The 25,622-nt window shown below is 39.9% G+C and overlaps 1 protein-coding gene across 3 annotated transcripts; it reads right to left on the bottom strand.

The window, feature by feature from the left end:
* Positions 1-469: 469 nt before the first annotated feature.
* LOC128690279 (dual specificity protein phosphatase 14) lies at positions 470-21,133 on the bottom strand. Of its 3 annotated transcripts, XM_053778883.1 has the most exons (6): positions 21,064-21,133; positions 15,752-15,914; positions 9,448-9,489; positions 9,100-9,199; positions 6,497-6,675; positions 470-3,824 (listed from the first exon to the last, which is right to left on the bottom strand). In XM_053778883.1, exons 2-6 carry the CDS (start codon positions 15,905-15,907, stop codon positions 3,675-3,677), a joined length of 627 nt encoding a protein of 208 aa, XP_053634858.1. In that variant the 5' UTR covers positions 15,908-15,914; positions 21,064-21,133; the 3' UTR covers positions 470-3,674. The 3 variants fall into 3 exon arrangements, with proteins under 3 accessions (XP_053634858.1, XP_053634859.1, XP_053634857.1); XM_053778884.1 differs by lacking the exon at positions 9,448-9,489; XM_053778882.1 differs by lacking the exons at positions 470-3,824; positions 6,497-6,675; positions 9,100-9,199; positions 9,448-9,489; positions 15,752-15,914 and adding an exon at positions 15,935-17,594 and having other exon boundaries at positions 21,064-21,128.
* Positions 21,134-25,622: the final 4,489 nt, after the last annotated feature.

Here is a 25,622-nt window from a genome sequence, read left to right as displayed (position 1 = left end):
AGCAAGACATGCCTGTAATCTTGCATATTTATGAGACTGACAAAAGACACCAGCAATCCTATCATCATGTAAAACAATTACAGGCTTTCGTTTTACACTCACTTGGCAGGACGGTAGTACCTCCCTGGGTGGTTGTTGTCTACCAACCTACTACCATACAAATTTTTTTATATTAAAGTCCAGGTTTTAATCCCTGGACCTCAGCAATGAGAGTCGCTCCTCTCACCGCTGGGCAGCGGCTACTAAATACCCACATTTAAATGATTGCCAGGATGTTTGAAACTTCTGGAAAGACAGCTAAGGAATGGTTATGTGTGGGTTATCTGTGTAAGGAATGATTATGTGAATAGTGAATGAATAATGGGTATGTTTTCTTACCTGGGTCACCTCGTTTTGTTTGGAAATGGGAGATATACAATTAAAAATTAGATTTTACTAAAATTACTATAAAAGGCAATTAAAAAACAAATTCACATCAAGGTTTATATGTAAACAATAATTTTACAACATTCCCAAAGTAATCCAAAACAGTGCTTCACAGTGGTGTATTGAAAATACAACAATTCAATGAAGAAATGCACATAACTGCTAATCACAGCTCCTCCTGACAACTGACCACTAGCCCTCACTTCCTTGGAAGCAATCTATTTGGCAACATATATTCAATGATTATTTTCCAATGTATCTCTACTAATCATCATATGCATTAATTTTTAAATGATCTTTTGATAACATCTAAATCTATTACTCATTATATGCTAATTAGTCTTCTCTCATCACTAAAATATCATCCATATATTATATGCAACACAATATAGTTCCCATTCCATACCAAAAATATATGCTCTATCACAAAAACTTGAAAAATAATTGGCACCTCCAAAAATATCACCACTTCTGAGCCACTGTCTACACAAAAATATACATTTAGTTATTATTATACAATATATCATTATTATGCAGTATTATAAATTTATTTTAGAAAGTTTTTATTTTTTTTTGTACACATTTCTGCATATTCAAAATAAAAAAAAAGGCAAAAAGAGCATACAAACAAGAAAAACCTGCACTTTATTTACCCATGGCAATTCCTAAGAACTGGTAAGTTTTTGTGAAGAAAACAAAAACCAGAGAGAAGTGATTAAGAAACAAGACAGAAAAATAGCGAATTCCCTGAATCTACTAGCATGTTCACAATGATTATAAAAGGTTTGCAAAAATGAAAAGGGAGAAAGACAAGGCAATATTATCAGAATGTGTATAAGGCATGGACTGAGCCACAGGGGCACTGACCCCTGAAACAATCCTCCATGTATACCCTCCAGGTATATTGCAGGTTACAGAATGATGGATAAATACTTTATCAGTAAGAATAGCTTTATAAAACAAACAGAATAAACACAAAGAAATGTTATGGTAAGACAATAACTTGAGTATATATAGAAACTCCAAAGTCCATGCAAGAACTGTTGACAGAAAACAGAATTAACAAAAATATGCACAGATAAAGTAAAAAAAAAAAATTATAAGGATTCAAGAAAGAAAACTTGTTAAATCATATCGAAACACATATGAGAGTTCATATATATTACTGACAGATGTTACAGTATTAAACATTTTTAATAATAAACTACTGTATATAGTCGAAGGCAAAATACCAAGCAAATTTTTCACAGCTTTAATAAAACTGTTAATACTGTATTCACTGCTCAATAACCTCTGCTTTATACTGAGGTTTCATATTCTGTCTTGGCAGTTATAACTTTACAAGTTTTAATGAATACACCACAATGACATCAGGAACGAGTGAGATATGTAGGTACAGTAAATCATCAATTATCCAGCCCTCTCAGGAAAAGAGGTGGTGATGGAATTTCAACCTTTCCAGAGAGGAACACATCACCTGTGTATGGCTCCTTTTTCTTAAACAGTCCTTCTTAGCACTAACTACATCAAACAAGACTGCTGGATAATGTAAACTACAAAATAATCAATTGTTGGATAATCACTGAGGTATCTGAGGAGACAAAAAAAACTTTATCTATGAAGGGGATATGCCCAAGTACAGTGGTACTAACACTGTTACATGGGTGTGAAACATCAGCTTTAAAATTTGGAGCAAGGAGGCTGAAGGCAGCAGAGACATCATGTTTGAGGCAATGTGTCGTATAATTATGTAGAAAATTTTGAGCACAGAAACTATATGGTGTGGGGTTACCAAATATATAATTCAGAGTGATGAGGTGGGATGAGAATTTAGAGGATGGAGCAGAACAGGATGACCAACAGAGTGCATAAATCAGAACTGGAAGGAAGGAGGAGCAGGGGTCATCCTAGGAAGGGCTGGAGTTAAGGGGTAAAGTAGGCTTTGAGTGCTAGGGGCTTGAGCATCCAGCAGGCTTGTGAATGGAGATAATTTGATTATATGGATTGACATGTTATTGGAGTTTAACTAAAGTAACATTTATGAAGAGAATCAGGTAAACCAATTAGCTAGACTCATATGCTGGAGGTGAGAAGTACAGTGCCTGCATTCTAAATGAGGGGTTTCCTGGGAATGTTTCAGTGTGAAGGATCATTTGAATTATTACGTCTGAATACTTATGGCAGGACAGCTACTGAATGAATGATGGTGAATGTGTTTCTTTTTTTATGGGTCACTCTACCTTATTGGGAGATAACCAGTGTGCTAAAAAATTAACTGGCATTTTCATAATACAGTGGTACCTTGACTTACGAGTGCCCCAACTTATGAGTTACGAGCCGCCAGTCAGTCAATTTTTTGCTTTGAGTTGTGAGCCAAAATCCAAGTTACAAGCAAGCTTCAGATACACCGCCATTAGCTGGCACAGCAAACGCCACAACATCTGCCCAGCATCCCAGCGTTTTGTGCTTTTTGTGCAGTTACATATTTTAACAAATTTCTTTTTTCTAACCATGGGTCCTAAGAAAGTAAGTGCAAAGGACAGTGCTGAGAAGAAGAGGATGATGATGTCCACTGAATTAAAGCATGAAATCATAGAAAAACACAAGAAAATTGCTTTTGTTTCAGTGTTTTCCTAATGAAACTAGTGATCTAGTGCAGTTAGCCTAACAAACACTCCATTTTTTCTTATAATAAGACCTCAGAAGAGCATGAATGGGAAGATATGGTCAGAGCGATAATTATTTTTACCTTGAGAGTGGCTGCCACCACTCATCACATAATGATATTTTATTCATTCTAGAGTATGTATCATGTTTCTGTTATTTGTATTGTTTATTATGTCATACCAAATCAATTGTGATAGATAAATAAGCCACAGAGTTGACATTAGTGTTATATTCAAGTATTTTCTCCTGCCTCCCGAGAGCCAGGAATTCCACTTGATTTGATATATGAGCAAACTGAGTTACGAGCTTGGTCATGGAATGAATTAAACTCGTAAGTCAGGGTACCACTGTACATTATCAACACTTAAATAAAATGAATAATATCAGGAATAAATATCAACCATCCTATGAACGAATATTCGGACACAAGTGAAAGCTGTGTATTGATAACAGTAACAATAATGCTAAATACATGAGCCTTTGGTTTCTGTGAATTGAGAAGTCAGGAGAAAGTATAGTTAAGGTGTAGCCCGGGCCCATGCCAGCAGAGCCACCAGTATGAGTCCTGCTGCAGCCCACCGTCACAAGGGAAAGAAAGAGGTGAAAGTGGAACCCATACTTTGCTTCAACTCTTCTAGGTACACATCAGGAACTTTCTCCCCAGCCTCATATGGTGAATCCTGCATCATTACTGTTGCTCGTCCTCGTACCTCGGTCTCATACGTGATCAGCTGCAAGAATGAAAATGGAACATTTAAATGCCAAATTCCATATAATCAATAATAAGAAAAGTCCTCACAAAACAATATGCTTTGCTTTTACCTTACCAAGTACAGTAATACATACATGATTTTTCCAGATCATTTGCAATGTTGTTAGTGCAGATATATTAATGTCTGAGGTCATAAATATGGCATCACCAGCAGGACACTTATAGTGTACTGTATTAGTATTTAAGCAATTACCAGTTAACACCTCACTAAGCCCTATGGCCATTTATATTATTTTGCAAAAAAATATTTTATAGTGCAAGTTAAACCAATAAAAAATTCAAACTCCAACCGAAACTTTTCATCGCTTACTTGTACAGAAATTTTGAAGATTACATCCTTATTACACATAGCACCAAATTCTTCATCATTTCTATCACACATGAAACAGGTTGGCCTTGGACAACCAATAGGCTTGTGTGAGCATATTATAGGAGTGGAAGTTATTGTTGAGTTTTGATGCGCTGTTGGAGCGTGAGCAAAGTAACATTTATGAAGGAATTCAGGAAAATTGTTTAGCTGGATTTAGGCTCTGAAGGTGGTGTGGGGATGTTACAGTTTGGAGGGTCATCTGAACTCTAATGTCAACATGCTTCTCACAAGACAGTAACTGAATGACTATGAAAGTAAAAAAAGTTGAATACAGTGATACTTTTTTTTTTTATTAACACATCGGCCGTTTCCTACCAAGGCAGGGTAACCCGAAAAGAAGAAACGCTTTCATCATCATTCACTCTATCACTGTCTTGCCAGAGGCACTCCTACACTACAGTTAAAAAACTGCAACACCAGCACCCTTCCTTCAGTTTGCAGGCACTGTACTTTCCACCTTCAGGATTCAAGTCTGGCTTGCCGGTTTCCCTGAATCCCTACATGTTACTTTGCTCACACTCCAACAGCACATCAAGCCATACAAACCATTCGTCTCCACTCATTACTATCTAACACGCTCGTGCACACTTGCTGAAAGTTCAAAACCCTCGTACACAAAACCTCCTTTACTCTCTCCCTCCAACCTTTCTTAGGCTGACCCCTACCCAGCCTTCCTTCCACTACTTTGCTCCATCCTCTCTAAATGTCTGAAACACCTCAACAACCCCTCCTCAGCCCTCTGGATAATACTTTCAGCAACAAAGCACCTCCTCCTAATTTCCAAACTATGCATTATATTCACACCGCACATTGCTCTCGGACATGACATCTTCACTTCTTCCAGCCTTCTCCTTGTGTGTTGAATGGATTTGAAAACCGACAACTTGAAGAATTGAGACACTTGTGCAACATATGGGAATCTTTATTGAAGAAACATTTCGCCACACAGTGTCTTTATCAGTCCAATACAAAGTAGAAATTGGTAAGGAGAGGAGGAGTTTGAGGTAATCAGTCCCTCAACCTGGAATCAATGTGTTCAGTCCATCACTCTTGTAGGAAGTACAGCATAGGGCCAGAGAGGTGGCTTATATACTGCAGTCAGATGAGTCGAAGCAGGAGGAGGCGGGATCACAGTGGGACCTGCCACTAGTGTAAGTAGGTCGTCGTCCTAAGGTTGGACAAGCGTTGAAGTCTTTGTACCAAGATCCCATGATGTTGCAGTATCTGACAGATATGTTGAATTGTTTTGAAAACCGACAACTTGAAAAATTGAGACACTTGTGCAACATATGGGAATCTTTATTGAAGAAATGTTTCACTACACAGTGGCGTAGGAAGTAGGAAGTGGCTGTACTTCCTACAAGAGTGATGGACTGAACACATCGATTCCAGGTTGAGGGACTGATTACCTCAAACTTCTCCTCTCCTTATCCATTTCTACTTTGTATTGGACTGATGAAGCCACTGTGTAGTGAAATGTTTCTTCAATAAAGATTCCTGTATGTTGCACAAGTGTCTCAATTCTTCAAGTTGTCGGTAGGGGTCGGCATAGGAAAGGTTGGACGGAGGGGGTAAAGGAGGTTTTGTGTGCAAGGGGCTTGGACTTCCTGCAAGCATGTGTGAGTGTATTTGATACGAGTGAATGGAGACAAATGGTTTTTAATAATTGATGTGCTGTTGGAGTGTGAGCAAAGTAACATTTATGAAGGGATTCAGGGAAACCGGCAGGCTGGACTTGAGTCCTGGAGATGGGAAGTACAGTGTCTGTACTCTGAAGGAGGGGTGTTAATGTTGCAGTTTTATAAACTGTAGTGTAAAGCACCTCTCTGGCAAGACGGTGATGAAGTGAATGATGATGAAAGTTTTTCTTTTTTGGGCCACCCTGCCTTGGTGGGAATCGGCCAATGTGTTAATAAAAATAAAAAATAACTAGTATACATTATACCAAAAGTCCTATTCATAATAACAATATGATCTAAACAATTTAAAGTCCATTTGCTGCAGTTCAGACCATATGAATAATTCATTTCTCAGAAACATTTGATGAAAGTGGGGATCTCCCTGTTATTTAGGCCCAAAAAAATGGGTAGCTGGGTTATTAAGACACTCAGGCCTCTCAAACACCACTACCACAGTAAGGCAATCCTGAGTCAGCCAAGAGGCTTTCATCCCAAAAGAATCTTTTATCTCAAGAGAACCTTGAAAAAGGCTCATTTAACCAAAAAAAGTTTACAAGAGTAACAGACATGTAAGTTTCTAACCTGTGAGAAGAATCCATAGTTGGGTCTGACGAAGGGCCTGGCAGCCTTGATGGTATAGTAGGCCTGTCTAAGAGTCATCTGCTTTAAATCAGTTTGTCCCACAAGTGCTGCAAGAGCCAGAGATGCAGATCTGCTCACTCCTACCCGGCACACCACTGCCATGCCATTCTTGCCACACACTGTATGTTAAAAGGGATGTTTAGAGGAATGGAAGAAGGGTACAACTTACAACATATAAAAAAAGCTTTGTCCTGGACATTTTAGCATTAATGACTCAACTTTGAAGCTTTCAAGGTCAACTAAATCAACCTCAAGGGTGGTCTTTTTTTTTCCTGGGCATCTTTATATTTTGAATTTGTGCAGTGACCTATATTGTTTCAATTATGTATGTGTTTAATTACTTAGTTTTAGGTACAAGAGAAAAGATGTATTCATCACACACCCTCTTCCATATTTAGCCATACAGAGTTTTACAGATGTACAAGTGATTACTGTACTTGCTTTTGTTTACAGGAATGGAGTTTTCAAGCCTTGTCTGAAAACTGCATCTTCCTCTGGGACCAGTGGTGCCCATGTGCCATTGATTCAACTGTTTAGAAGTGCTCATCGGTGTGTAATTCCCATAATGTAAGACAGTCCATATCCTTGTGTACTGAAGTAACAATTTTGTTTAGCACCAAGAGTTTGGGAGCACTTATCCACATGCACATTTTGCACTATAAGTTACATACAGTATCTTGTTACAGCTTCACCAATGATGCCCATGTGTGTATATAATTTTGACAGCATTTTGCTATTTACCATTCTGGGTCATCCTTGAATCCCATTTATTATTACTACAGCATACACTGTATAAAAGTCTATGATCCTCTGATGGCATACAGTATTTACAGTGATGCCCAAGTACTTCCATTAAATTCTGAGACCAGTATTGATTCTGGATGTGGTTATATGAGCATTCTACATAATGTGTTAGCAGGTCATAGGTTTCATTAAGCATAACATGTAGTTTCTAGACTAGCCTTTCATGAGGAGCTCTTATCAAATGTTATTTTGAACTATGAGTGACTATTTGGATCATGAGTTTTATTCCTGTATAATTTATGTCTATTACACTAAAAGTAGGCCTTAGACAAGGATGTGTGATGTCACCGTGGTTGTTTAATATATTTATAGATGGGGTTGTAAGAGAAGTAAATGCGAGGGTCTTGGCAAGAGGCGTGGAGTTAAAAGATAAAGAATCACACACAAAGTGGGAGTTGTCACAGCTGCTCTTTGCTGATGACACTGTGCTCTTGGGAGATTCTGAAGAGAAGTTGCAGAGATTGGTGGATGAATTTGGTAGGGTGTGCAAAAGAAGAAAATTAAAGGTGAATACAGGAAAGAGTAAGGTTGTGAGGATAACAAAAAGATTAGGTGATGAAAGATTGAATATCAGATTGGAGGGAGAGAGTATGGAGGAGGTGAATGTATTCAGATATTTGGGAGTGGACGTGTCAGCGGATGGGTCTATGAAAGATGAGGTGAATCATAGAATTGATGAGGGGAAAAGAGTGAGTGGTGCACTTAGGAGTCTGTGGAGACAAAGAACTTTGTCCTTGGAGGCAAAGAGGGGAATGTATGAGAGTATAGTTTTACCAACGCTCTTATATGGGTGTGAAGCATGGGTGATGAATGTTGCAGTGAGGAGAGGCAGTGGAGATGTCATGTCTGAGGGCAATGTGTGGTGTGAATATAATGCAGAGAATTCGTAGTTTGGAAGTTAGGAGGAGGTGCGGGATTACCAAAACTGTTGTCCAGAGGGCTGAGGAAGGGTTGTTGAGGTGGTTCGGACATGTAGAGAGAATGGAGCGAAACAGAATGACTTCAAGAGTGTATCAGTCTGTAGTGGAAGGAAGGCAGGGTAGGGGTCGGCCTAGGAAAGGTTGGAGAGAGGGGGTAAAGGAGGTTTTGTGTGCGAGGGGCTTGGACTTCCAGCAGGCATGCGTGAGAGTGTTTGATAGGAGTGAATGGAGACAAATGGTTTTTAATACTTGACGTGCTGTTGGAGTGTGAGCAAAGTAACATTTATGAAGGGGTTCAGGGAAACCGGCAGGCCGGACTTGAGTCCTGGAGATGGAAAGTACAGTGCCTGCACTCTGAAGGAGGGGTGTTGCAGTTTAAAAACTGTAGTGTAAAGCACCCTTCTGGCAAGACAGTGATGGAGTGAATGATGGTGAAAGTTTTTCTTTTTCGGGCCACCCTGCCTTGGTGGGAATCGGCCAGTGTGATAATAAAAAAAAAAAAAATACACTATAGTAGCCCAATAGACTTGATATACTAAACTATGCTCAGGCAAAGCTAGACTGTTTGAAAGTACTGGTAGTTGCTTGTTTTCCAGATATTTTATCCACTTTTCTCTTTTGACTTTTTTCATAATGTTTCTGCAAAGGGTCTTCATTTTCAACTTTTTTTTTATAGTGGCAATATTTGTTAGTTTCCATTTGTCTGACACTTTATCCTGATTCAAAATGTTATCAGCAACCCCAGAAACAGAGTGAACCCATCTTAAACACTCACTGACCCTTAAGTAGGATGGCTCTTCCATTACCACAAGGACCCACCTCGACACTCTTTGAAAGCCTCCGCAACCACTGGGAAATATGGGCTGATGTCCTGGTCTGGGTCATCCTTGATAAGGACCTTCACTATGCGGACTTTGTCCTGCAAAGGAAACAAATAATCACTTCAATTCAACTTTAGAAGATCTAACCTGTAGATCTAATCTAAAGAACAAAATATGAATACAAAATTTCTACTTATTATGAGGCATAGACATCACTAAACGTATTATGTATGTGATTTTAAACAGGATACTGGAACAGAGGAGTCATTCTTTAATATGTGAAAAATGTTCTATGATGCATCATTTAATTACATTCATGCCAACACAAAAGTAAATAAATACATACAATGGACCCTCGGTTATCAGCTGTAATCCATTCCAGGTCAGCCTAAAACCGAAATATTTCTCGTAAGAATCAATGTATTGTAAATCCATTTAATCCATTTCAGACATCCAAAAATATTAGCAAAAAATACATTTTTTGAAGATTGACTACAGTTTTACATACAGAAAACATTCATTACTTACCTTAAAATATTTGTAGTCTTAATGTAGGGCAAGAGGTGAGTAGTATTTATTTGTAGCAAGTCAGTGTAGGAAGTGGTAGATGTAGGTACAGTACACGCATGTAGCCCCTCCCCTGGGCTACATTAGACGGCCATATTATTACACTAGACAGCCATATTATTACACTAGACAGCCATATTATTACACTACACAGCCATATTATTACCATGTTCACCAAGTTTAATCGTTTCTAACAACTACCTTTAGATGCCATCATAAACAATGGGAGAAGTAATGAATAATTCATGCCGAGAATTGTAAACAAATGCATACAATGGGTGGTTACTGGGCGAGACGCCAGATTTACAGTTTTCTCTAATGCTGAATCAGAGAAAACGTAGTGTTTACTCTCCACCTGACTCTCCACTCGATAGCATATAAATATTGCATGTTTATATGCTATATGCTATGTAACGTGTTATATAATTTTGAAGAAAATATCATTGATGGATTAATGAAAATGTCTATATTAACCTAAAATAAGACATTTAATGTGCTGAAGAGTGATTGTTATTAAACAAACATCACATATAAACATTGCATGTTTTTATATAATATGCAACATGTTTCTTTGGGCCCATGGTGGCTTATTTCGCAGTTGCACTCCCTGCTACGCTCCCTCCCTGCCTGCTATGCTCCCTCCCTGCCTGCTATGCTCCCTGCATGCCTGCTACACTCCCTGCATGCCTGCTACACTCCCTGCATGCCTGCTACACTCCCGGCATCCCTGCTACACTCCCGGCATGCCTGCTACACTCCTTGCCTCTATGCCTGCCTGCCTTGAATTCTATCATGTTTCTTACTTTCTTTACCAAAGGAACTTTACTAGGAACTTTCTTTGGGGCCATGGTTACTTATTTCACAGTTACACTTAATCAATAACCACCAAAAGCAATGGATTATAGCAAAATGTTTGGATGAATGAGCAGAAACTTCCTCACTCGCCAAGATACACAGCCACACTGACTCATGAATGCATGAGCAGCTGGCAGTGGACGCGTCCAATACGGCCGATAAGTGAAATAGCGGCCGATAACTGGAAGCCGAAAAACCGGTCGATAACCGAGTTGGCCGATAAGTGGAATAGCTGATAACCGAGGGTCCACTGTACTATATTTGGTAAAGTGTGCAAAAATCTTAAGTAAAATATCAGAATGACTGTGAATCATTGCAGAATGAGTTGGATAATGTTGAAAAGTGCCCAATAATAATGGCTAATTCCCAACTAAATAAACTCCAGTTTCACAGCATGCCAACTGAAATTCCTAAACAATCATTAATCACCAAACATTCACGTTGTCTCCATGACATGTGCACCACCCTTCAGCATCTCAATTACTGTACCTCTAATTTTCTGATATAAGCATAGTTTCACACTCAGTTTTCTCCCTTGCTTCACTATCACCACCTGCATGCACTTCTGGATGCCATAATAAACATCTAGAGATGGGATGGGGTGATGAAAAGTTGAAAAACTGAGTGATTAGTACAGAGCAAAAATCATATGGTATGTGTCCAGATACACTAACCCATTCACCCTCCCTCACACTCTTCCCTGCACTGCTAAAATGATGGAGTTACCCAATGCATAATGATGAGTCTCCTACCTGCCTGATACAGCACTCCTCAATAGAAATGTGCAACAGAAATGCTGGCGACATTGCAGACCTGGAGAGTGTACAAAGAACTTTCACAGCACACATAAGTACGATAATGCACCTAAACTACTGAGAACGGTTGAAAGTCCTTGATCTGTATTCCCTCGAACGCAGGCGAGAGAGATACGTACATGGTAATACAGGTACCATCCGACTAACGACCGAGCTCGGTTCTGAGAAACCGGTCATAAGTTGAAATGGACGCAACCCAAACTTTACAACTGAATATCAACCTCACATTTTTGTAATGACTTTATTTTATTGTTTTATTTTGGTATTCCATGTTTTACTTTACTTTTTATGCTGTTAGTATTGTATTTTATACTGTAAGGTTTAGGATAAACACTGTGTACAACACAAACAGTTGTTTATTTCCCAGAAATTTGGCATAAAAAACAAGGTCGTAAGTTGAATGGTCGTATGTCGAGCAGGTTGTAAGTCGGATGGTAGGTGTATACACTTGGAAGGTCCTGGAGGGATTGGTACCAAACCTGCACACGAAAATCACTTCCTATGAAAGCAGAAGATTCGGCAGGAGATGGAACATTCCCCCGATGAAAAGCAGAGGCGCCACGAGTACACTGAGAGACAACACAATAAGTGTCCGGGGCCCAAGACTGTTCAATTGCCTCCCAGCATACATAAGGGGGATTACAATAGACCCCTGACTGTCTTCAAGAAGGCACTGGACAAGCACCTAAAGTCAGTACCTGACTAACCGAGCTGTGGTTCATATGTCAGCTTGCGTGCAGCCAGCAGTAACAGCCTGGTTGATCAGACCCTGATCCACCATGAGGACTGGTCTCAGACCGGTGCGCGGTGACGTCGACCCCCGAAGCCCTCTCCAGGTAAACTCCGGGTAACCAATGGAAATTAATTCCACTCCAGCTCCCCTTAATGGAAATGGTGTGCTTCTGCTGGAAGTGATAACTTAAATCAGAGGCGTTGTAAGGGGGGAGGGGGGCAGGCCACCCCAGGTGACACCATTTAGGGGGGGGTGACACCATAGAGCCTCTATAGAAGGTGACACTAATGCCCAAAACAGTGCTGTACCAATATAAGAGAAATATCCTTCATTTCTATATAGCCTACTATATATTGACAAATTACAGTGGACCCCCGGTATACGATATTAATCCGTTCCTGAGAGCTCATCGTATGCCAAAATTATCGGAAGGCAAATTAATTTTCCCCATAAGAAATAATGAAAATCAAATTAATCCGTGCAAGACACCCAAAAGTACTATGAAAAAAAATGTTTTACCACATGGCCTGGTCACAGACCGGGCCGCGGGGGCATTGACCCCCGGAACTCTCTCCAGGTAAACTCCAGGTAAACATGAAATATTAAGTTTAATGCACACAAACTGAAGAAGACATGCACAGTTAGTAGTACTCTACTAACAATAGAATACATGACACTTACCTTTAATGAAGATCTGGTGATGATTGATGGGATGGGAGGAGGGGAGAGTGTCGAACTTATTGTTTAGAAGGGGTATCCCCTTCCATTAGGACTTGAGGTAGCAAGTCCTTTTCTGGGGTTACTTCTCTTCTTCTTTTAATGCCACTAGGACCAGCTTGAGAGTCACTGGACCTCTGTCGTACAACAAATCTGTCCATAGAGCTCTGTACCTCCTGTTCCTTTACGATTTGTCTAAAATGGGCCACAACATTGTCACTGTAATAGTCACCAACATGGCTTGCAATAGCTTTGTTAGGGTAATTTTCATCCATAAAGGTTTGCAGTTCAACCCACTTTGCACACATTTCCTTAGTTTTTGAAGTAGGCACAATGGATTCCACAACTGGCATAGGCTTCTCAGGGTTAGCCCCAAACCCTTCAAAGTCTTTCTTAATTTCCATACTAATTCTCACCCTTTTTACCACAGGGTTGGCACTAGAAGCTTTCTTGGGGCCCATGGTGACTTATTTTGCAGAAACAAGCACCAAAAACACTGTGATAATATGGAATGTACCAAATGTATGCTTAGATGCGAGCACACTGGCTGGCTTGTAAACACTGGCACTCACGTGGACGCGTCCCGGACAAATCGCGTGTGGCGGGTTTTTTAACGAGTAGCGAGGCAAAATTTTGGCGTTAAAATGTATCAAATACCGAATTTAACGTATACCGATGCCATCGAATACCAGGGGTTCACTGTGCAAATAAGCCTATATGTATTGGGAAAATCATTGATTTTGATGATGAGATAGGTGATTTTGCAGGAGTGAAGGCAAGGAAATGTAAGTTCAGATTCACTGATCTGTTACTTGTACTCAAGGTCAGATCAGAACTAGTATTTCTCTGATATTGCAATGTTTTTCTTTATTTTTCAAGTTTTTTTTTATTTTGCATTGTTGAAGATGAATAAATGTAGGATCTGTTGGCTGTACTCAAAGTGGTATTTGAGTTTGTTCCTCAATATTACTACGATTATTTATCATTAATAAAGTTGAGAAGTATTCTCCTGTTCAGTTTATGGCCCTTAAACGTTCTCATTGATAAACATTAGTCACTGGTCATGCAGTAGTGACGTAACTGGAGTTTACCCCCCCATCCCCCCGCCTTTGAATTTTATGGGGTGACACCAAAGATGCTGCCCTGGGTGACACCAGAGATTCTGCCCCGGGTGGCACCATTTCTAGCGACGCCTCTGACTTAAATTTAAATCACAAAATACTGAAAACATAAGCTATGGCCACGCGACTTGAGGTTTTCTACTGTACAGTGGACCCCCGTCTAACGGCAGCATCAAGTAACAGCAAATTCGTCTAACGGCGCTCTTTGGCATAAAAAATGGCTCTACCAATGGCCAAAACCTCATCTAACGGCGTCCGGCCTGAATGGGCCCAGTCACTCCAAGACTCAGTGTGCCATTGTTTACAAGCCGTTGTGGTCGATTCCATGTGTACCTGCGATATATTTTGTATTATTCCAGTGTTTTTAGTGCTTGTAACCACTAAATAAGCCACCGTGGGCCCCGAGAAAGCTTCTAGTGCCAAGCCTGTGGTAAAAAGGGTGAGAATTATGATGGAAATGAAGAGAGAGATCGTTGAAAAATACAAAAGTGGAGTGCGTATGTCCAAGTTGGAAAGGCTATGCAACAAATCCCATTCAACCATCAGTACTATCTTGGACCTGCAAGAGCCTCAGGTGCAACAGCAACAGATCACATCTCAGGAATGTTCTTCAGAGCCGGAGGAAGAGAGAGACGGAGGAAGATGACTTTGTCAAGGATTAGGGAAATGTGTACAATGTTTACAAAGGTGCAAGCATTTATCAATGGATTTTATCCTGTCACAGCTGTTGCAAGCCGTATTGGCAACGTGTACAATGACACTCTTGTGTCCCATTTTAGGGAAATCCTAAGGGCACGTGAGAAACAGAGCTCTCTGGACAGATTTTTGGTGCGACAGGGGTCCAGTGACTCTCAAGCTGGTCCCAGTGACATTAAAAAACCAAGAAGGGAGGTAACCCCACCAAAGGACTTAGTACCTGAAGTCTTTATGGAAGGGGATTACCCTTCCAAACAATAGAACACCTGCATCTTCTGTCCTCCTACCGTCTCATCACTCATCAACAACTCCACAATACAGGTAAGTGGCATTTAATTATTGTTAAATTTTGCATGTCCCATTCTTTTTTGTGTAGGGAAATGTATATTTCATGTAAAAAAAATTATTTTGTTTAATACTTTTGGGTGTCTGGAACGGATTAATTCTATTTCCATTATTTCTTAAGGGGAAAATTAATTCAACTACAAATTCAACTAACGGCAAATTCGACTAACGTCTAGCTCTCTGGAACGGATCGATGCCATTGGTCAAGTGTCCACTGTACTTCTTTTTGTGGGCTACTGAAAATTTTCAGCTATAGTTCATAGACCTTAAACTTAACTGCTGTAGTGTACTATAATCAATAGCAGTCTGAAACTACATTGTGCCAATGAGACAGGATAATGCTGGAAGCATATACTACTGTAATGCTAAAAAAAAACTTACAAAATCATTCCTGAATATTTTGCACTTGGTTTCAAGGCAGCTCCTATGTACAAACCCATGCTCTTAGCTCATTCAGAGATTCCTTGCCCCGTCATAGGTAAGGACAAGTCATGTTTACACATTATTTAGTGGTCTAATATGTAAACAGGGATGATCGAGAGCCCATACTATACGTTTCTGCTCCGATACATCAGAAGATTTTATAATACAGCCTCTCCTCACTTAGCGACATACATACTTATTTACCGACAACTCAGATTTATGACAGGCTCTCTGACTAGTATACATACCTAAATAATGTACATAGTTAATTTCATAGCCACACAGTCATAGAAGGATAAAAAAAAATGGAAAAAAAGACAGAGAAACAATCAGCATTACTATAACTAGGAATTGCAGCATTCAACTAAAACAACTTACAGAGAGGTCTGGGGGATCAACCTCAGGAGTGGCCCAGACTAATGTAGTGATGCCACGGGTAGATAATTCATGAGTGGTGATGGCACGGGCAGCACCCACCCACAATCCTGTCCACACGTGACTCAGACCTAGTTCCCACCTCCCTGCATCCATCATGTCCTCTCTGCTCCAAAGACAAATTAAACATGAACTGCATTAAAAATTGAATGAATCAAAATTGTAATAAATACAATACCAAGTTTTCAGCTTCCAGAAATGCTTGGCATAACAAGGGGCTTTGCAAATAATATGCTGTACAAGAGATGTAATCCCATAACTTAATCAGTGGGTGTTCGTGGCTCATGCAGGTGTTCTTGGTTCATTCGGTTTCAGCCTCAGCTCACATATGAAGGACGAGCTCAGTCCCCAGGCAAGTGGAAAGGTTAGTAAGTTTATTAAGGTTTGGGTACATGTAAGTAAGTTTATTCAGGTACAGGTAAAGTAAAAGGACACAAGTGCAACTAATGTGACATTTTATTGTGGCAACGTTTCGCTCTCCAGGAGCTTTGTCAAACCGTTACAAACAGTACATGGACACAGAGGATATACATAGGCTCAGAGTGGGTGCAATACTAGAGGTAGTAGTAGTAGTAGTAGTAATACAATATGGTAGAGCAATTAACTCGTACACGAGTAAAAGGATATAAAAGTTATTACTTGGGTAACATAAAAATAGGTTAGACAAATATAGACTGGATAGAGAAGGCCTGTTTCAGTGTTCACTCTCTGTAATGTGCTTTGTGTAGTATTAACAGGAGACTATGTGATGGCAGGGTTTACTGTTTTCAGGAGGATTCTTGCTAAGACTTCAGAGATGGTGAAGCTGCCTTTGTTTTGTTTAATTCTATTCGAAACGGCGATTAGTGCTGACTCGAGGCACTTGCGTCTGCGGAAATTAGTTTCTTTGATCACTAATCGGGCGTCCCTGAATTTCATGAGATGATTGGTGGAATTTCGGTGTTGTACACAGGCGTTGTTCAAGTTATCGTTCCTAAATGCATAAATGTGTTCATTGAGGCGGGTGTCGAGGTTTCTTGCTGTTTCACCTACATAAATCTTGTCACAGCCTCCACAGGGTATTGTGTAAACCCCTGCATTGACTGGTTCGTGGTGGTTTGATTTTGTCCTGGTTAGATCCTTTATTGAAGTGCTGGAAGCGATGGCGACTCTGGTGTTAGCTTGTGAAAGTACTTTAGAAACGTTCAGTGCAACCTGGCTGTTGGGAAGAATTATAACTTTGTTAGGAGTGGTGTTGGTGCGTGGAGAATTAATGATCTGAAGAGCTCTTTTCTTGCAGTCTTTGATGAAGAAGGAAGGACAATGTAACTCAGTGAAGGTTTGGTGAATGTATGTACATTCCTCGTCAAGAAACTCAGGACTACAAATTCGGTACGCTCTTAGGAAAAACCCAATGATGATGCCTCTTTTAGTCTTAGTATCTTGACTGGAATAGAAGTGTGTGAGATCATTTTTATTGGTAGGTTTCCGATAAACTTGAAATCTTAGGTTGTGGTCTACTTTGTGAATGAGGACATCGAGGAAAGGTAGTTCGTCATTGGACTCTTCTTCTAGTGTAAACTGGATTGCCGGTTCAACTGCGTTGAGCCTTGCCTGAAGATTCCGTACGTCAAAATGTTTGGGAGTTATTACGAGGACGTCGTCCACGTAACATAACCATGTGACGCTTGAAGGGATGATGTTGGCAAAGTGTTCGGACTCTAGGTGTTCCCTGTATAAGTTGGCTAGGACGGCACTGATGGGGGACCCCATTCCCATGTCGTTGGTTTGTTTGTAGAGCCTGTTACTGAAAGAAAAACAGTTGAAATTAACACAGAGTTCAGCCAAGTCAACAAAATCTAAGGGAGGTAGAGGAAGATTAAGGTTCCTGATTGACTTTGCGTCGTAGAACCTCGATGGCTTTAGTGGTAGGTACTTTTGTGAGGGAAGTCACGTCCAAACTACTTAGTTTTTTGTTACGGATGGAGAGGTTTTGGATGCGGTTGAGAAGGTCGCCTGAGTGTTTAAGATGAGCGGGGCTGATGGTCCCCAGAAGGCAGGAAAGATGTTTGGCAAGAACTCCGGCTAGTTTGTGTGGAGCACTGCCTATACCTGACGTGATTGGTCTGAGAGGAATATTGTGTTTATGGGTCTTGGGTAAACCATACATGTGTGCTGGTTTAGGGTTGCTGGGTAACAGGTACAGAAGTTTCTTCCCTTCTCTAGTGCGTTTGAGTATTTGTCTGGTTTTGTATAGAAAGTCTTTGGTGAATGTCTCCCACTGTTGAGTGTTGATGGGTTCGTATGTAGACTGATCACTCAAAAGGTCCATCATTTTAGTGTTGTAGTCACTGGTGTTGAGTATGACGACTCCACCTCCTTTGTCAGCGGTGGTGACGATAATATTGGGGTCGTTGGCGAGGTCCTTAAGGGCAGTGATGTATCGTCTAGGAAGATTAGAAGAAGAAGGTTCACATAAAGCTGCAGTGAGAATGCCCTGTATATAACCCTTCTGGAAGTTGCTGTCACTCTGTCTATGGTTCCTGGTAACTAGGTTGAGTTGATAGTTAGGTTTGCATATGTTGGTGGTAAATTTGAGTCCCAGACTCAGTGCTTGTTTCTCGTAGTCAGTTAAGGTGCGTGACGATAGGTTGTTTATCAGGGATTCGCATCCCATTTCCTTCCATCGGCTGTTAGTGCAGAGGTACTGAAGTTTGCAATTGAGTTTGATCTTCTGTTGGAGGTTGGCTGTGGTGACTGTGCTGAGAATATGCTCAGCAGTGTGTTGGTCAGTCTGAAGATTGGCCCTCATATTCCTTGCAGTTTCAAAGGTTTCCTTTGCGATGTTAGAAAGTTCTTCGGCACATTCAGTTAAGTAAGCTTGGGTAGCTGGAGAGAAGGGGTGTTTGGAGTTGGAGAGTTGTGCAGGAGTAGACTAACAGTTGATGGAAGGAAATGGGACGCCGAATCCCTGATAAACAACCTACCTTTCCTCGACGCCCTCATTCACAAAGTAGACAACAACCTAAGATTTCAAGTTTATTGGAAACCTACCAGTAAAAATGATGTCACACACTTCTATTCCAGTCAAGATACTAAGACCAAAAGAGGCATCATCATCGGGTTTTTCCTAAGAGCGTACCGAATTTGTAGTCCTGAGTTTCTTGACGAGGAATGTACATACATTCACCAAACCTTCACTGAGTTACATTTTCTTTCCTTTTTCATCAAAGACTGCAAGAAAAGAGCTCTTCAGATCGTTAATTCTCTACGCACCAACACCACTCCTAACAAAGTTATAATTCTTCCCAACAGCCAGGTTGCACTGAACATTTCTAAAGTACTTTCACAAGCTAACACCAGAGTCGCCATCGCTTCCAGCACTTCAATAAAGGATCTAACCAGGACAAAATCAAACCACCATGAACCAGTCAATGCAGGGGTTTACACAATACCCTGTGGAGGCTGCGACAAGATTTATGTAGGTGAAACAGCAAGAAACCTCGACACCCGCCTCAATGAACACATTTACGCATGTAGGAACGATAACTTGAACAACGCCTGTGTACAACACCGAAATTCCACCAATCATCTCATGAAATTCAGGGACGCCCAATTAGTGATCAAAGAAACTAATTTCCGCAGACGCAAGTGCCTCGAGTCAGCACTAATCGCCGTTTCGAATAGAATTAAACAAAACAAAGGCAGCTTCACCATCTCTGAAGTCTTAGCAAGAATCCTCCTGAAAACAGTAAACCCTGCCATCACATAGTCTCTCCTGTTAATACTACACAAAGCACATTACAGAGAGTGAACACTGAAACAGGCCTTCTCTATCCAGTCTATATTTCTCTACCCTATTTTTATGTTACCCAAGTAATAGCTTTTATATCCTTTTACTCATGTACGAGTTAATTGCTCTACCATATTGTACTACTACTACTACAATTTATGACACTACTACTACTACCTCTAGTATTGCACCTCACTCTGAGCCTATATATACCCTCTGTGTCCATGTACTGTTTGTAACGGCTTGACAAAGCTCCTGGAGAGCGAAACGTTGCCACAATAAAATGTCACATTAGTTGCACTTGTGTCCTTTTACTTTACATATTGTCGGTAATTCTACAAACATTATTACAGGTACAGGTACATATAAATAGTTACATAAATTATCATACATAGCAGCATGTGAATAGATTACCTAGGATAACCCAAAACAGTCAGATAAGTGACTTATTCCCATTGGGTTCTTGTAATAACTTATTATTTAAACCTTAAAAGTTAAAACAGGTAATTAACTATGTGAAAAGCAGTTACAATAAATGTAGATATACTAGGAATAAGGTAAACTGATTTATTTACATTAACATTAAAGAGAGGCTCAGATCACAGTACTGTAATATGTACATGTATGTTAGCTATACAAAAAAATCACTCTCCTTCCTTTTTGTAGCTACATTCATTAAGTCCCGTTTAGTTCTCTTCTTTAACTGGCTCGTGCTATGACAGGCTTTGACATGTGCAGGCAGCCTGTTCCACTCCTTTATTGCTGTACAATAAAATGTGTTTGAAGCCTGACCACTGACTGTGTTCCTTTCCCCTAGTACTATAATTGCTTTGGTTCCCAGCCTTGACAAACTTGGCAACAAGATGCAGTTATCATACATAGTGTAAATTATCTAGGATAACCCAAAAAGTCAGAGAATGTGACTTATTTCAATTGGGGTCTTTAAGGGCATGTTTCCTCACACTTGTTCCCCATGTTCACCTAGCAGTTAGAAGGTAGATGTTATCCAAATGTTATATGGTTGCATCCTGGGGAAAGAATTAAAAAGATCCCAAATGAAAGAACCCAGTCTGATGACTGCCTTTGATAGGTCATCCTGGGTTGCTAAGTCAAAGGGCTGGCAACCCAGATAATGACCCTGTAATTCACTGAAATAAAATTTAACAATGACATTCTAATTTAAAGTCACTATAATATCACTTTGGTTTATTTATAATAACTGTAGGTAATATAACAGAAATCACTTATATATATCCATGCTACTGTATGAAGCTGACATAAAAAAAAAAAACGATAAAAACATTTCAATATTATTAAATTAGTCATGGGGTGGCGCTAAACCCATAAGGGGATACAGCACCCTGGGGAATAGGCAGTAATCAGACTTGAGCCAAGGAAGAGAAGGGTAACTTAAATTCTTTGAATAAAGAGCCCTTCACTAGCATTAAGGCCAAAAATATATATACGTAAGAGAGAGCAATACCATAGATGTGTCGTCTGCAGCAGTTGTGGTTAAGGGCCACCGCGGCTCCACCTTTCTTAGGGTTTAGAGGGTTACAACAGCTTACAAATACAAATTTATTTCTTTTTCTTTTTTTCCACTGTACAGTTAAGTTTATTTAGGTACAGGTACACATAAATACAGTCACACAGATTATTATACATAGTAACATGTGCAAATTACCTAGGATAACCCAACAGTCAGACAAAGTGATTTATTTCCACTGGAGGCCTTGTGATCGTATTTGCTTGGACCTCCTCTTTTCTGCAACATTTCAAGCTCCTGATGTGTTGACTGTAACACGAAAGGTCTAGAGCTATCACTCAACTCCCCCTGTCATTATTTCGCATCTTGTATCGCTTGTTCGCGATTTCTGCATGATTTACCTCTATATTTGACTGAAGAAGCCTGCAGAGCAGACGAAATGTTTCACTTATGTATATCCAACTAAGTTGGATACTCATATGCCTATGAGTTTGTAAATATACTCAACTCAGTTGGATATAAGTGAAACCATGTATGTAACCATATTACATATGTGTTGAACTCGTCTGTTTGTCAGGATTGTACACCATTAACATAATGAAGTTGCAAAAAAAGGGAGGAGTGATTTCTTGTACAGCTAACATTTGTGTACTTATTATTGTAAGCTGATCCTTTTTAAGGTTAATGTAAACAACATCAGGTCCTTAAGCAAACATTGTGATGACCTCCTGGCACTCCTTGAATCACTAAAGACACCCTTCTCCTGCATTATTCTTATTGAGACCTGGCTTAAGCAGGACACAATAGATATCTACCCAATACCAGGATACACAGCAATCCACAACTGCAGACCATACCAAGTTGGGGGTGGTATTGCAATCTATTACTCTAACCAATTATCTTGTATTAGCACCACTTGCTTTAGTGATGAATATGGAGAATACATTTTTGCTAATTTTACTGTATTATTATTATTATTATAATCAAGGGGGAAGCGCTAAACCCGGAGGATTATACAGCGCCTGGGGGGGGGATGTGGAAGGCATTCAGGCTTAATTCGGGGAACTGGAGCACAGATCCAATTCCCTAAATCAAGAGCCCCTCACCAACATCAAGGAACCTTCCTTGAGGGGAATTTTACTGTAAAAACCTTAAGACGCCTATAACAATCGGTGCCATTTACCGGATACCCCACACGAACATCCCAAATTTCAGTGAGAAATTAAAGGCACTAATAACAAACAGACAAATGAATAAGCACCACCTTCTCTTAGCTGGAGACTTCAACATCAACCTTGGCCTACTAGACGATCGGCCTGTAACTGATTTCATCAACAATATGAACAACACACTTCTCATACCAACAATAACTAAACCAACCAGGCTCACTGAAACAAGTGCAACCATAATAGACCACATATGGACCAATATACTAGCCCCCTTTAAATCAGGGATAATCACAGATAGCACTACAGACCACTACCCCACCTTCCTCTTGATATACATTAGTAAACCACCACTTGAATACAACAAAGTTTCATTTAGACTCCATGATGAGGCCTCAATAAGGAAGTTCACAGCTGACCTAGAGACTGTTGACTGGCCTACAGAATTCTCCAAGGCCAATGGTATTGATGACTGGACAGACATTTTTCTTAACAAATTACTTAGACTATACAACAAACATTGTCCTATAAAAACGAAACAGATCACAAACAAACGGCTTGGTTGCCCATGGCTAACCAGCACCATTCTGAAATCCATTGATAAGAAACACCAATATGAAAAGCAAAATAGACAGGGCTTAATACACAAAGATATTATTAAACACTATTCATTTTCCTCACCAAAGTAATAAAGAAAGCCAAACAACTATACTACTCCAGATTGTAATAAAGTTGGTAGAATTACCGACAATATGTAAAGTAAAAGGACACAAGTGCAACTAATGTGACATTTTACTGTGGCAACGTTTCGCTCTCCAGGAGCTTTATCAAGCCATTACAAGCAATACATGGACACAGAGGGTATATAAAGGCTCAGAGTGAGGTGCAATACTAGTGAGGTACCATTTCGATGTTCACTGGTGGTTGTAGTAGTAGTAGTGACAAAAGTAATACAATATTGTAGAGCAATTAATTCGTACATGAGTAAAAGGATATAAAAGCTATTACATGGGTAACATAATATTTGTCCAACTTATTTTTATGTTACCCAAGTAATAGCTTTTATATCCTTTTACTCATGTACGAATTAATTGTTCTACAATATTGTATTACTTTTGTCACTACTACTACTACTACTACTACTACTACCACTAGTGAACATCGAAATGGTACTTCACTAGTATTGCACCTCACTCTGAGCCTTTATATACCCTCTGTGTGCATGTATTGTTTGTAATGGCTTGATAAAGCTCCTGGAGAGCGAAACTTTGCCACAATAAAATGTCACATTTGTTGCACTTGTGTCCTTTTACTTTACATATACTACTCCAGTAGATTCACTGACACAAGAGGAGATATAAAAAAGACCTGGAAAACACTCTCAGATTCTAGGGACCCACAAGCTGAAAAAAACCAAGAATATTGTCCTAACTAAACCTAATGAAACACCACTGCATCCCACTGACATAGCTAACAAGATAAACGACTTCTTCTCAACCATAAGTTCTAATCTCGCCAATAAAATCCCAGGTACCAATGCCCATGCCGGGGACTACCTAGATGGGAATTTCCCGAATTCCTTCTATCTTGCTCCAACTGAACCCACGGAAGTCACCGAGATTATAAAGTCACTTAAAAATAACTCAGGGAATCTGTCTCATGTCCCACCATTATTGTACAAGAGAGCGGCCCATGTCCTCTCGCATGCTATCTCATTACTTTTTAACAAGTCACTAGAAACTAGCATCTTCCCGAAACTACTCAAGACGGCAAGGGTTACACCAATACATAATGGTGGTGACCCTACAGATTTAAACAACTATAGACCAATATCAAACTTACCATTGCTATCCAAAATCTTTGAGAAACTCGTGCACAGGAGACTATATTCATTTATAACGGCACAAAACATACTCAACCCCTGCCAATTTGGATTCAGGAAAAATAAAAGCACTAGCGATGCAATCATAAAAATGCTAGATCTGCTTTACACAGCACTGGAAAATAAGGAATATCCATTAGGAATTTTTATTGACCTAAGAAAAGCTTTTGACAGAGTAGACCACGGCATCCTACTCCACAAACTTGACCATTATGGTATAAGAGGCCATGCGCTTGCATATTTCAAATCTTACCTTACTAATAGGTATCAGTATGTCACCATTAAAGACAGCATCAACAACACAGCCACTTGATGCTGGAGTTCCGCAGGGAAGTGTCCTTGGTCCCCTGCTCTTCCTCATATACATCAATGATCTTCCAAACGTATCTCAACACCTGAACCCCATTCTCTTTGCTGACGACACGACTTATGTCATCTCTCACCCTAATCTTGCCACTCTCAACACCATTGTTAATGAGGAGCTGATCAAAATATCGACTTGGATGACAGCCAATAAACTTACGCTTAACACTGGCAAAACCTACTACATTATGTTTGGTAGCAGAGCAGGAGATGCTCAAATTAATATTAAGATCGACAACACGCTAATTGCCAGGCATAATGAGGGCAAATTCCTAGGCCTATACCTCGACAACAACCTGAACTTCAGCACCCATATCCAACACATAGCCAAAAAAAGTATCCAAAACGGTTGGGATCCTCTCCAAGATACGGTACTACGTGCCGCAAACTGCCCTTCTCACACTATACCATTCACTTATATTTCCATACCTCACCTATGCTATCTGTGCTTGGGGTTCAACTGCAGCAACACACCTAAAGCCAATAATAACCCAACAAAAAGCCGCAGTAAGAATAATCACTAAATCCCAGCCCTGGCAACACGGCCCCCAATCTTCATAGATCTTAACTTACTCCCTGTTCAGAACATCCACACTTACTACTGTGCAATCTACATCTACAGGACCTTAAATTCCAATATTAACCTTGACCTAAAACGCTTTCTTGATAGTTGTGACAGAACCCACAGGCACAACACCAGACACAAACATCTCTATGACATTCCCCGTGTCCGACTAAACCTTCACAAAAATTCAATGTATGTCAAAGGCCCTAAAATCTGGAACACCCTACCTGAAAATTCTAAAACTGCAGACACATTCATCACCTTCAAAACTACCATCAGAAAACATCTTATCTCCCTGATACACCCTGTCAACTAATTACACGAATACCAGCTGGTGGTTAAGACTAACACTCACTCACCCATTTGACCATAAACAGGAATATTAATCTCAGTCTCAAAATAATGAATCTTAACTAGCCATAAGTTGGCCTGTGATACTCCAATACTGAAACTATGTATAGTGCCAAAACAAAAGCATTCACATTGCTAAACTCACAAACTAGTATTTAGTCAGCCATAATACCAACTTACCTCATAATTTTGTAATATTTTAAACTTAAGACTTAATTTAAGTCTGCCC

This window comes from Cherax quadricarinatus, chromosome 32, assembly GCF_038502225.1.
Source record: "Cherax quadricarinatus isolate ZL_2023a chromosome 32, ASM3850222v1, whole genome shotgun sequence".
NCBI classification, from domain to species: Eukaryota; Metazoa; Arthropoda; class Malacostraca; order Decapoda; family Parastacidae; genus Cherax; species Cherax quadricarinatus.
This window is presented reverse-complemented; position numbering and strand designations above follow the sequence as displayed.